General features: G+C 39.1%; 1 protein-coding gene across 4 annotated transcripts in view; it reads right to left on the reverse strand.

Annotated features, from left to right (window-relative positions):
* Window positions 1–14,725, reverse strand: part of LOC133657331 (signal-induced proliferation-associated 1-like protein 2) — a 114,258-nt gene that overhangs the window by 47,707 nt on the left and 51,826 nt on the right. For all 4 annotated transcript variants that reach the window (XM_062058531.1, XM_062058529.1, XM_062058530.1 and 1 more), the window contains exon 9: window positions 1,464–1,718. In XM_062058531.1, coding sequence (XP_061914515.1) covers window positions 1,464–1,718 — 255 coding nt within the window. The remainder of the gene's footprint in view (window positions 1–1,463; window positions 1,719–14,725) is intronic.

Raw genomic sequence — 14,725 nt, forward strand, 5'->3', positions numbered from 1 at the left:
AGTGTCAAACTTTTTGAGATGCTTTGTCTTTTTCTCTGCTTTTTTTGCACAGCAAAGCAAAAAAAGCAAAAAAGAATAAGAATATACGCTAAAAATTATGTAAAAATATTTTCACATTAGGGATGCACAAAACAAAATCCACCCCGATTTCCACTGTCATGTACTCAAATTTTTAAAATATAAAAAATAAAATTAAATGGTATTTATATAGGTCCAAAAAAAGCTACCATTTTACACAACGACTCACATTGCGCCCTCCCTAACGTAGAGGTCGACACTTTCTTCTTTTGCTCTACGACCCGGCCAGTGCAGTGGGGCCAACTCACCCTGGCCAGCGAGGCACATTGGCAATCTATTTAATCAGCTAATGGGAGAAGTGATGGCATTTTTGACAATTCTGTTATATCCTTCTAAGACCAAGTGTCCTCCGCAGTGGACATTTGTGTTTTGCAATACAGGGACATTTTCTTAGAAATTAAAGTTAGAGTTAAAGTACCAATGATTGTCACACACATAGTAGGTGTGGTGAGATTATCCTCTGCATTTGACCCATCACCCTCACCCCCTGGGAGTTGAGGGGAGCAGTGAGCTGCAGTGGTGGCCGCGCCCGGGAATAATTTTTGGTGATTTAACCCCTAATTCCAACCCTTGATGCTGAGTGCCAAGCAGGGAGGTAGTGGGTCCCATTTTTATAGTCATTGGTGTCACGACGTAGACTATCTTGCAGCTGGCTGCGTGGATGGTTTTCCCGGAATGCTATCGGACCAGACCAGTCATGGCTTGAAGGTATATACATGATTTAATTTAATACTATAACAAGAAACAAACAAAAGGGTGCGCACAAGGCGTAGGTAAAACTTGGCTATGAACAAAACAATAAACTAGCACTTGGGCAAAAGCTATGGACATGAAAACGAAAACACTTACTGTGACGTGAAAAAACAAACAATTATGTGGCATGGCATGAAGCATAAACAGGGCGTGATAATGACAGAAGTAAACTGAGTTAATGTCGCCAGACAGACCAACTGAAAATGACAGGCTTAAATAGTAGAGACATGATTAACAACCAGTGCATGAGTCCAAAATGTGAACAGGTGAAACTAATAAATTGTCATGGAAACAAACAGGAACTAAAAAGAGTCCAAAAACCAAAACAGCACATGGCCAAACAAAACATGATCACAGACATGACAATTGGTATGACTCGGCCGGGATTTCAACTCACAACCTACTGATCTCTGGGCGGACACTCTAACCACTAGGCCACTGAGCAAATGTATGCCTCTGACAAATTACAATATATGCGTGTAAAACACAAAACATTGTAGATTCACATTTTTTTCCCAAATTGTGCAGCCCTACGTCATATTCTGTGGGTATACATTTTACATTGGTTATAATGGTTGAATTAGATAAAATCTGGACGAAACGTACAAGAGATAACTGGACATTGACTGTACCTGGATCCGTCTGGTAACTTCCTATCAAAGGATGTGCTGCGTGGGATAGCGGCCTGATGCTGCTGCAGAATCTGCTGGCACTGGAGGCGATCTGGTCCTTGAGTAGGTGATCCTCTGGACAAAGGAGCTCCAGCAGCTGCTGGCACCCTATGCCAGGTGGTGTTCCTTCTGAAGGGTGTCTTGTACTCGCAGGGTGTACCTTCACTGTCGACTTTGTACTCCACCATGGGAATGCGGTAAAGCTCAGAGCAACCCCTAAGAAGTGATGGGGGAAGTTAAAGGCAAGTGTAGTATAAAGGCAGAGAAAAGTTGACCAAAAGGTTGGAGTATATTATATACACACACACACACACACACATATACAGTATATATAGTACAGGCCAAAAGTTTGGACACACCTTCTCCCCTTCAATGAGTTTTCTCTATTTTCATGACTATTTACATTGTAGATTGTCACTGAAGGCATCAAAACTATGAATGAACACATGTAGAGTTATGTACGGTACTTAAAGGCCTACTGAAATGAATTTTTTTTATTTAAACGGGGATAGCAGATCTATTCTATGTGTCATACTTGATCATTTCGCGATATTGCCATATTTTTGCTGAAAGGATTTAGTATAGAACAACGACGATAAAGATTGCAACTTTTGGTATCTGATAAAAAAAAGGCTTGCACCTACCGGAAGTAGCGTGACGTAGTCAGTTGAACATATACGCAAAGTTCCCTATTGTTTACAATGATGGCCGCATGAAGTGAGAGAGATTCGGACCGAGAAAGCGACAATTTCCCCATTAATTTGAGCGAGGATGAAAGATTTGTGGATGAGTAAAGTGCAAGTGAAGGACTAGTGGGGAGTTGAAGCTATTCAGATAGGGAAGATGCTGTGAGAGCCGGGGGTGACCTGATATTCAGCTGGGAATGACTACAACAGTAAATAAACACAAGACATATATATACTCTATTAGCCACAACACAACCAGGCTTATATTTAATATGACACAAATTAATCCTGCATAAAAACACCTGCGTGTTTGTTATGCTAGCTCCTAGCTCCTCTGCTAGCTCCTAGCTCCATAGAACACGCCAATACAATTCAAACACCTGATCAACACACACAGTCACTCAGCCCAAAAGACCGTTTACCTAACCCAAGGTTCATAAAGCTTATATATTTTTAAAAAGTTACGTACGTGACGCGCACATACGGTCAAGTTATCGAATGTTTAGCAGCCAAGGCTGCATACTCACGGTACCTGATATTCAGCTGGGAATGACTACAACAGTAAATAAACACAAGACATATATATACTCTATTAGCCACAACACAACCAGGCTTATATTTAATATGCCACAAATTAATCCTGCATAATAACACCTGCGTGTTTGTTATGCTAGCTCCTAGCTCCTCTGCTAGCTCCTAGCTCCATAGAACACGCCAATACAATTCAAACACCTGATCAACACACACAATCACTCAGCCCAAAAGACCGTTCACCTAACCCAAGGTTCATAAAGCTTATATATTTTTAAAAAGTTACGTACGTGACGCGCACGTACGGTACGGTACGTGTTATGCTAGCTCCTAGCTCCTCTGCTAGCTCCTAGCTCCATAGAACACGCCAATACAATTCAAACACATGATCAACACACACAATCACTCAGCCCAAAAGACCGTTCACCTAACCCAAGGTTCATAAAGCTTATATATTTTAAAAAAGTTACGTACATACGCAAAAAAAAGCCAAAGCTGCATACTCACAGTAGCACGTCTGCGTCTTTGTCATCCAAATCAAAGTAATCCTGGTAAGAGTCTGTGTTGTCCCAGTTCTCTACAGGCGTCTGTGTATCCAAATCAAAAGTCCTCCTGGTTAGAGTCTCTGTTATCCGAGTTCTTCCATCTTGACTGCATCTTTCGGGAATGTAAACAAAGAAGCGCCGGCTGTGTACTGTTGTGGCTGACTACGTTCGAAAAATACGTCCATTTCGCACCGACAACTTTCTTCTTTGCTTGCTCGGCTTCCTTCTCCATAATGCAATGAACATGATTGAAACAGATTCACGAACACAGATGTCCAGAATACTGTGGAATTATGAAATGAAAACAGAGCTTTTTCGTATCGGCTTCAATGTGGAAGGCATACCCGTGTTCGCCGGGCTACGTCACACGCATACGTCATCCTCAGAGGCGTTTCGAACCGGAAGTTTAGCGGCAAATTTAAAATGTCACTTTATAAGTTAACCCGGCCGTATTGGCATGTGTTATAATGTTAAGATTTCATCATTGATATATAAACTATCAGACTGCGTGGTCGGTAGTAGTGGCTTTCAGTAGGCCTTTAACAAAAAAGGTGAAATAACTGAAAAGATGTTTTATATTGTAGTTTCTTCAAAATAGCCACCCTTTGCTCTGATTACTGCTTTGCACACTCTTGGCATTCTCTTGATGAGCTTCAAGCACACCTGTGAGGTTAAAACCATTTCAGGTGACTACCTCTTAAAGCTCATCGAGAGAATGCCAAGAGTGTGCAAAAAAGTAATCAGAGCAAAGGGTGGCTATTTTGAAGAAACTAGACAATAAAACATGTTTTCAGTTAGTTCACCTTTTTCCTTTTATACACACATATATATACAGTATATATATGTATATATATACACACATATATATACAGTATACATATATATACAGTATATATATGTGTATATATATATATATATATATATATATATATATATATATATATATATATATATATATATATATATATATATATATATATATATATATATATATATATTAAAGTTAAAGTACCAATGATTGTCACACACACACTAAGTGTGGCGAAAGTATTCTCCTCTGGGAGATGAGGGAAGCAGTGAGCAGCAGCGGTGGCCGCGCCCGGGAATCATTTTTGGTAATTCAACCCCCAACTCCAACCCTTGATGCTGAGTGCCAAGCAGGGAGGTAATGGGTCCCATTTTTATAGTTTTTGGTATGACTCGGCCGGGGTTTGAACTCAAAACCTACCGATCTCAGGTTGAGCACTCTATATATACACACACATATATATATATATATATATATATATATATATATATATATATATATATATACATATATATATATATATATATACATATATATATATATATATATATATATATATATATATATATATATATATATATATATATATATATATATATATATATATATATATATATTGATATATATATTGATATATATATTGATATATAAATATTATGTTATTTATATATACACTTATATCGACCCCAAAACGGGAAAAGCTATTTATATATATATATATATATATATATATATATATATATATATATATATATATATATATATATATATATATATATATATATATACATATATATTTATATATATATATACATATATATATATATATATATGAGGTTCTTATGCCTAACGCATTAGTAACTTTTGTTTCTGCACAACAGAGGATCTGCCTGTTTATGATCTAATCCACGGCCTTTGGGAAATCAATTGCAGGGAAGCTTAATTCTCTATGCATGATGTTGAACAATTAGCTAAGTACTAATCGCATACTAACTGTGTCTATTACTGCTGAGTAGTGAAGGAGTTAAAGGAGCTGCTCTGCAAATAGGGCTGGGAAATGCAGTGAGATGGAACATGAACATTATGCTAAAAAGCTGTGCAGAGGTGAGGGTAAATTTATCTCACTATTAATACAAAACAATCAAACCTTTATTAGGATGCAAATTAGTGCATTCATCTTTGCATCCATCGTTAGAGAAATTTATTGTAGACCAAAATTAACTCCATATTTGCAGTAACTGATTAATATTAATCTATTAGATGAACAGTTTGGTATTTAGCTCGCGATTCAATGACGTTTGGTGGAACACTGTTTCAAATCGATGATCACAGGTAATTCAATCACAATGATTATTGGACCCTGCTATGTCTTCATAACATATTATGGTTGGGGAAAGGGGGAAGTGGGTCAGGATTTGTAATTATAATGACAAAACTATTATAGAACGCTACAGGGATAATTACTAAACCATAGGCACACATTTGCTCGCACGTGTTCAGTCACAATGCACTTTACCTGTCATAATAAAGCAATCAAGGTTTTTTTTTTCCACTGTCTCCATCCCATTAATGTTAACAGCAGTGAGGAGCTCCACAGTGGACCGGCCCAGGGATCCTGTTTCATGCAACATTAATCTGTGAGCTTGGGCTTTGAGTGTATGCTTGGGAGGAAGGGCCTTACAGGGTGATGGGTCAGGGTTAAATAGCCTGGATGTTGTGCAAGCTCGCCAAAAGTATCTCAAGCATGACCCTCCTGATTACACTTCCATGCTCCTCCAAAGTCTATTTTCCAGAACCCACTGACGGGTGGAAATGAATGTGTACATTGCTGTGGTCACAAGTACAAACAGAGAGGCTTGAGGAGGTTGCACTGACTGATTGTAAAGGAGGCAAGTAATCCATGCAAGTGAGACACTTTCATCAAACTAGGCCATGGCTGGCTGGCTGTTTACAGCTAGCATCTGACTGAGTCTGTGGGTGTTACATGATCCAACCATAAAACATCTACAGTTTCCTCCATTCATCCATCTCACCCATCTGGTCAATGTCTACATCATGTCATGATGAAGTTACTGTTATTGGCATGCACAACATCCTCCTGATCTTGTGGTTTAAATAATGTATTTACTTCATGTGTAGTGTATGATGGATGACCAACGATGATTATATTTGTTTTCTTTGAAACATATACAAGGGGGTCATATACAGGGCAAACTAATTGTTCAATATTTTTTAGTGCAAATATTACAAATAATTAACTGTTTAATTTAAGAAACTTCTTAATTATCAATTCAAAGTTCAGACACAATATGTGTATGCTCATTAAACGACTTAGATACACATCTTGTGATTTCAGGACAAAACATAAGTATGACAACAAAAGATCAGAGTTGTTAAATGATACCATGAAAATAAATGAGCTAGCACTGCGACTACTGCTAAATTAGCACGGCAGTCATTCGGTAAAAAGTCAAAGCTAGCTGCCGCCAAGCTAAGGCAGAGTGACAGTTAAGGCTGTTCAATTTCTGCATAAAGTTTAGCGCCATTACATAAAAATCCTTCCATAAAGCAGCATATTGGCATTTTTGCAATTTCATTGTTTTGAACTACGTACTGTACATTGAAGAGGGGCTGGTAGATTTTGGCCCCCCTAAATTATTGGCTACAGGAAATGAGGTAAACAGCTTTCTATTGTTTTCGAGCCAAGTGTCAATCGAAAGCTCCAGAGATAAGAGCTGTTTTGGTAGCACGTGTGTGGCTAATTCTTCCATGCTAATAGACTTTGCAATCAACACATTAGGTCTTTTTCCACCGCAGGAACTTTTACACAAACTTTCCCATTTACCCGCCTGTGTTTCCACCACCCGGGTAGATTTAGTTCTACAGGAACTATTTTTAATTCCGAGTAGTGATGTGGGACTTTCAGAAGTTCCCCAAGAATCTCAGAGAGGCAGACTGTGCTGTCAAATGCTGATTGGTTGAACACAGTTGGGGCGTTTCCAAAACTTAGTATTTAAAATTTCAGCCCGCATGACAATATGGGAGGACAACTTGTTTATTTCTTAATCATTTACATTCTTAACAACAGAGAGATGGTAGAACGAAAGGAACTTTTGACTTGCAGTAACTTTTGTGGGGCATCTTTGTGCTGAAGAACGCTGATCAGCGGAACTATCTTGCAGTGTTTTTACTTAGCTCTAGTCTTTAAACTAGTATGCAGTTTCATGCTGTTTATTCATTTTTACAAACTTAAAGCTACGAGAAGTGGACCGACTCTTTAGAATGTACATACAGAGAAATATAAATTATTCAGCCGGACTTCAAAGTGGCAAGGCGAGCTGCTCACTGGGACTCCGACCTCATTGTTTGATGGATAAATGTGAATGCAAGGACAAAGTGGAACGAAGGTAAATCACATCAAATATTCACTATTTACTTTGGTACTAGCTGTAAAAGTAGTCATTGATACGCCGTTAGTGTGGTTATTTGTCTCAACCTGAGTGAACCGGATGCTAATGCTAACAAACAAATACTAAACTTGATGTGTTTATGTTGTGCCGTGAGAAAGATACTGACATTTATTATTTATATATTGTTATTTACAGCTGAAATGGATCACAAGTAAATTGCCTGACCCTCAAGAATTAATATTTACCTTGGGGAACGACTTACTTATCTTATATCGTTTTGTATTGTATTACATTGTATTTAATTTACTTACACTTTGGTAAAAGAAAAATTACTTAATATGTTTATTTACATGGTATCAGTGTAGAAATTTACTCTATCACTCATCTATACATCATCAGCCTGATTTGTATAAACTACTCTGAACTGTGAAATGCGGGAGAAACACAAACCACACACCTCTACAGGAGCCTTTATTTCCAAGAACTAAAGTTCATGAACTCTTGGTGGAAAAAGGCCCAATGGGGAATGTGTGTGTTTATGACCAAAACTATGGATTTTTCTGCGGTGAGTGTGTTTTTATGTATGCATGTAAGGTTTGGTGCGAACTAACTATTATAGTGGAATGTCTAGAGTATATCTATTGGGTTTTATCAACACAAGAAGACCTTATTTAGTCAATTTGTATCAGCTTTTCAAATACAATAAGTCATCAAATTTGAGTTTTATTCAGTTTTTTTTGGACTAGTGTAACTTTCGTGTAAAGGAACCTTCACTTATAATTGTATCCGGAAATGATGTACATCAGTCAAATCTAAGAAAAATAAGTTTTCAAATGATGTGGCGTTAAACCCCAATATTGTTATGAAATGGACAGGCAGTTGGGATGCTAAAAGGTAAATATTATTTTCGAATATCACAGTAATACGGGATAATTAAATAAGAGATAAATATGTAACAATTGCATTTCTCAAGGAACGGTTGGTAACCTTACTCTTACCTTATTGAGTGCTGTGTTGAGATAGACTCCAACTGCCCTGCAACTCGATGTGAATATGTGCTTATGAAGATGATGGATGGATGTGCAGTAACACTTTGCTTCTCTGTTCACTGACTGCAGATTGTAATCTGTTCTTACTTTTATTCATTAGAGATGAAAATGTGGTAAAGCCTCAAGAATGTTGCTGACGTTTTCCTTCCACTGTACTGTATACCCACTCATTACCTTGATGAACTGTGTGTACATGGTAATGCCTAGCTGCCACAGTCGATTACTCCCTGGAAGGAAAAACGTGGGTAACAGCTTGTCAACAGGAAATCTCTCAGTTCTGGTTTCTAGCTGTGTTTTTTTTTAACACCAGAATGGTCAAGAAGTGTGAAGGTATGACCCTAATACTCCTGCTCAGTGTTGACTTTTAAAAACAACCATCATACTGTCTGAATGTTTTTTGTGCTGTATTGTATAGGGGGCGAATGTCTCTGTGCATATAAATCATGGCGTAACAGCAGGAAACCAGCACTAAACCTGAGCTCAAGTATGGCGGTGGAAAAAATGGGTGGTAGACACATTCATTCAGCTTTAAAGGAGAGGAACTGGTGTGAAATGCCACGCTGTATGCTTCTTCCAGAACAATTTCCAACAAGAACTGCCAAAACATAAACTAATGCACCTTTACATAAATGCTACAAATTCAACTATAGTGGCCTATATAAGCTTGTTGAGAAATAGGACATATACAACTAAAACCATCAACCCGGTACAGTCATGTCTTGATTTGGAGGAAGTCATTACCACACCAGTGTATCAAATTTACAGCGAGATAACATAAAAAAATCTGAACTTACAAAGCAAGTTGGGGGGTAATCAGCTATTGGCTCTAAACAAAATAGAAAAGATGAATGTGACAACAGGACCTTGGACCCCAGTCAGAGAGCTGTCACTTCAATGGCATGGCCAGGGACGGAAGGACATGTTAATCCATTCCCACAGACCGTGTCACAGCAAAGAGCCAGAGAGGTTGTGACCTCCACCAGCCCTTTGTGGAGCATTGTCCACAGCTTCATTAAGAAGGTGTGCTAAAATGTCTGTAAAATAACGCTTGAAAAAAGCCTCTTCAATGATTTCTTTGCCAAGTTATCTCAAGGAAAGAGAGGCTCCTGCATAGAAAGCGAAGAGGGATTAAAGCAGAGCAATTTGTGATGCAGGTTCTCAGAGTTTTTGTTTAGCAACGCTCTCTTTCACAGAGTGTCATCATGGGAAGTGAGAAATCCGGCTTAACTTGAGGCCAGATGAAAATCCATGATGACTAGTCTGATGGCACTTCAAAGAAAAGGTCACAAGTGGCCATCTAAATGTCACAAGTAATACTCATTATTGGCAGGGGTCTGTGGCAGGTTGAACCCACTTTAATATGAAATAAACATTCAATCCTGGGATCACAAGCTCTCGGGGGTATAGTGTAGAATGAAAACGGATTGCTGATGCCAGAAAACACACACTTATCTTTTGATTTTGTTTTTTTATGTTCGAATGTGTGTCTTGTAGTTCACTTAAACTTAAACGCCATATATTTAAACACTGCCAGCACGTTATTCCTGTTTTCATAGAGCTAATGTTTGTAATCTTTTAGTCATTAGTTTGATACCCAAATTCTTAACATAGTGACGGAAAAGCCTCTGGTGCTACACTGGGCTAAAACCACATCCTGCCCTTAATACAAGGTACAACTCATAATAGATACATATCTGCTTTGGCTTTGGCTTCAGACGTGAGTAAAACGGTTTAAGCAGCTGAGCAGCTTTAGGGAATTGGCTACACAAAAAGAACAGAACTAATGCAGATCTAACCGTGATGTGACAGAGATTCCAAATGAAGTAATCTAAACAAAAGCATCCCTCCCAACCCATATTTGGTTAAGAACATATTTTTCATGACACAGTGGCAGTGTGAAGCAAGTTACATTGTCTAGAGGTCGTAAGACTTGAGTCCATTGTTATGCCTGCCCCCAACTTTCGAGCCATGGGGGACAGACTGGGGTTTTTAAGCCCCGGCTAAATTCCTTTCCTTTGAGATATTTGTAGAGAAAGTGGAGCACTCATTGTAGACTGCATCACTTAAGAAACTCAGAGCAGCCAGTAAACAAGAATTGAGAGCTCTCAAGGTTCTTCATCTGATCTCTCGCCTCTTGATTTGTTGCAAACTTAGGACAATATTCGCAAGACCCTGAAAGAGACTATTAAGGTTCTCATGAGACAGCAATAATTTATGTGTTCAGCAAGTGGGGAAATACCCCAGCAAAGCTGAAAAGCACAGACCAGTATGGTCTTCTCTGGTAATACCCACTAATCTGTCGGATGCATCTGTTTTAAATGCCACATCCGGATGAAACACAGTTCAATATGTACTGTACGTCACCTTGTTTACGCTTCCTTCTGACTTTCAGATTATTGTACTCTGATTGAGCAATGTATTTTATGCAAAAAAAATAATGTCCGAGGTGCTGTGATTTACAGGATTACCCACATGTCACACAAACCAAGCTGCACAGCTTACACTGGCACAATGACCACATCAAGAGCTTTGGTTGCTTCAATCCTCCATGCACGGTGTAACCACAGCTCTTGGATGCTGGACCAATCTTTGAGGGATAATTGTTTTGTTTTGTTTTTTTTAGCTTCCCTCAACTACAATTTTGATCTTTGTGTGTGTTTGCCGATCTTGGTAAGAAGCTTAGACATCAGTTTAGCCAGAGAGGCTGCTGTGTCGGGTTCACAGAGGAAGCATGTTATGGGCCACCATCTGGGGAAACAAATATGCTGCTCCTCTATGGCTAAATGAGAAGTTGACCTTATAACAGATCTGTGCTTAATGTGCAGTGTTTGACTATTCAAAAGAAATATGCTAAATGTTGTTTTTGTCAAAGATTTGTAATCTTTTGTTGATGTGTTCCTTTACGCTCATGATGCAAACATTTTAATCCATAACAAATACTGTACAGTATTGTTTCTAAAACCCACGTTCTTCCTTTTTGATGCAAATCCGAGTGACTGGACTTGACATCCTGCCGTGATCATTTGTAAATGGCAACAATTGGGCCGTTGTAGCACGGAACATCCAAAAAACAATGCTGCAAATCTGAGTGTTATGTCAAAGCCTTTCCCAAACATAAATTGGCAATTGTTGAAGTACATCTCTGAAACATATTTACTTAATTGTCAAGAAAACACAATGTTATAACTATATATTATCTATACTGAACAAAAATATAAACACACCACTTTTGTTTTTGCCCCTTTTTTTCCATGAGTTGAACTCGAAGATCTAAACGTTTTACTATATACACAAAATACCTGTTCCTCTCAAATATTGTTCACAAATCTGTCTAAAACTGTGTTGGTGAGCACTTCTTCTTTGCCAAGATCATCCATCCCACCTCACAGGTGTGGCAAATCAAGATGCTAAGTAAACAGCATGATTATTGCACAGGTGTGCCCACAATAAAAGGTCACTCCGAAATTTGCATTTTGGCTTTATTGGGAGCCTGAGGGGGGGAGGGGTCAGAAAGGCAGTCAGTATCTGATGTGACCACCATTTGCCTCACACAGTGCAACACATCTCCTTTGCTTAGAGTTGATCAGGTTGTTGATTGTGGTCTGTAGAATGTTGGTCCACTCCTCTTCAGTGGCTGTGCGAAGTTGCTGGATATTGGCATGAACTTGGAACGCGCTGTTCTATACGCCGATCCACAGCATCCCGAACATGCTCAATGGGTGACATGTCCTATGATTATGCTGGCCATGCAAGGACTGGGATGTTTTCCGCTTCCAAGAATTGTGTACATATCCTTGCAACATGGGGCCTTGCATTGTCATGCTGCAACATGAGGTGATGGTCTCGGGTTAATGGCACAATGGGCCTCAGGATCTCGTCACGCATCTCTGTGCATTCAACTTCCGGTTTGGAGTTTGCGCGCGTCTGGCTGTTTTCGAAGTGGGGCTGTCGAGTTTGGCAATTACCTTGTGCAAAGCTAGTACAACTTTTTGTACTTTTTTGTACTTTTTGTGCTTTTTTTGGCTTCGCTGTGTCACTGTGCCGTGACACTTTGTAGCTTTGTGTCGATCGGTGCTGCGAGCTAGCACACCGGAGCCGGCTAGCATTACCGGCCTGAGATACGGAGGTGGATTTTTCCTTCTGTTGCTGGATGCGTCGGCAGATAGACCGTGATGCCTGCACCGAGGAAAAGCCCCACATCGGAGGAGTTCGAGGAGATGAGGCTCACACTCCTTTCCCTGTGCGGCGATGTGACTGCGGTGAGGGAGCACCAGGAGCAGCTTTTGGGCCTGCTGGAGGAGGTGAAACAACTACGCCTCCAGAACGTGGAAAAAGACCGGCGCATTGTGGACCTGGAGCAGCGAGTGGACGAGCTGGAGCAATACTCCCGCATGAATGATGTGGTCATCACCGGGATCAAGATCAAGCCACGCAACTACGCACGTGCGGTGGCCGCGGACAGCGGGGAGCCCAGCGTGCAGGAGGCACAGTCGGTGGAGCAGCAGGTGGCCTCCTATCTCCAAAGCAGGGGGATAGAGATGGACCTGGAGCACATCGAGGCTTGTCACCCACTGCCCATGAGGAACCAGAGACCACCCGCTGTCATCATGAGATTCGCAAGCAGAAAGAAGAAGATCGCACTATTAAGGCAAGGACGCAAACTCAAAGGAACAGATGTTTCCATCAATGAACACTTGACCAAGAAAAATGCTGACATCGCAAGGGTCGCACGACAACTTAAAAGGCAAAGCAAGATTCAACAAACCTGGGTAACGAACTGTAAGATCTTCATCAAACTAAATGGGACGCCGGAGGAAGCAAAAATCTTGGTGATAAGGAAAATAGAAGATCTTGATAAGTATTGACATTGATGCAGTACTTGGTATCAATGTAGCTTGTGACTTTTACATCATCTCAATGATACCCACACCAAGAACACAGACCACACCAAGTATTAATATGGACATGTTACAGAAGATCCTCCAACATCAACAAAAAGAACTGGACATGTGTGAGTATCAAGAGCACACCACAACAGAGACTGATATGGACATAGACCCTGATAATAATTTTTTCTCTGCGATTGTTAAAAACTGTAATTATTTTACCCGCGAACAATATGAAAACAGTGTAAAATCAGAAGATAGTCTATCAATAATACATTTCAATAGTCGAAGCATGTACACTAACTTTGAGGCTATCAAGGATTACTTGAAATAATTTAGTCATCCATTTACCATTGTTGCAATCACTGAAACCTGGTTCAACAGTGATAAAGGTATTGATTTTGGTCTGAATGACTATGAATTAACATACATAAACAGAATAAATAAAATAGGAGGAGGGGTCGCATTGTACATTCATAAATCTGTTACATTTAAAGTTTTAACAAACATGACCATAGCAGTCGATGGATTATTTGAATGTTTAACAGTGGAAATCCTAAATGACAAAAAGACAAATATCTTCATGAGCTGTGTATACCGGGCACCTGGTTCAAGCATAGAAACTTTCAATGAGTGGATGGGTAAACTATTTTCCTCTGTGAACCAAAAAAACATATTTATCTGTGGTGATTTTAACATTGATTTGTTAAACTCAACCAAGCAAGAACATGTTGATGACTTCATTGACACTATGTACAGCTTGTCTCTATATCCAACCATAACCAAACCAAGCAGAATAACAACACATAGTGCCACAATCATTGACAACATTTTTACAAACATTATGGGAAATCAAGTCACCAGTGGCCTATTTATATGTGACATCACTGACCATTTACCTGTTTTTACTTTATATGACTGTCATCTCAAGAAAACCAAAGACACTATGGCAAAAATCTCTAAACGAATAACAACTGAGGAAACAATCTGTGCCCTAAACAATAGTTTGGCAGTTCAGGATTGGACTTCAGTATACAGATAACCTAATGTGGACAGTGCTTATTGTAATTTTTTAGACATCTTTACTTCCCTGCATAATAAACATTGCCCCGTAAAAGAATATTTTATAAAAGGAAAAAATAAAAATAGCCCTTGGATCACAAAAGGGATAATTAATGCCTGTAAAAAGAAAAACAATCTCTACAACCTTTAATCAAAATAAAAACAAAAGAAGTCGAACAACGATACAAGAAGTATAAAAATAAATTAACTGATATTATAAGAACAAGCAAACGGTTATATTATCAA

Source organism: Entelurus aequoreus, linkage group LG09 (assembly GCF_033978785.1).
Source record: "Entelurus aequoreus isolate RoL-2023_Sb linkage group LG09, RoL_Eaeq_v1.1, whole genome shotgun sequence".
NCBI lineage: Eukaryota > Metazoa > Chordata > Actinopteri > Syngnathiformes > Syngnathidae > Entelurus > Entelurus aequoreus.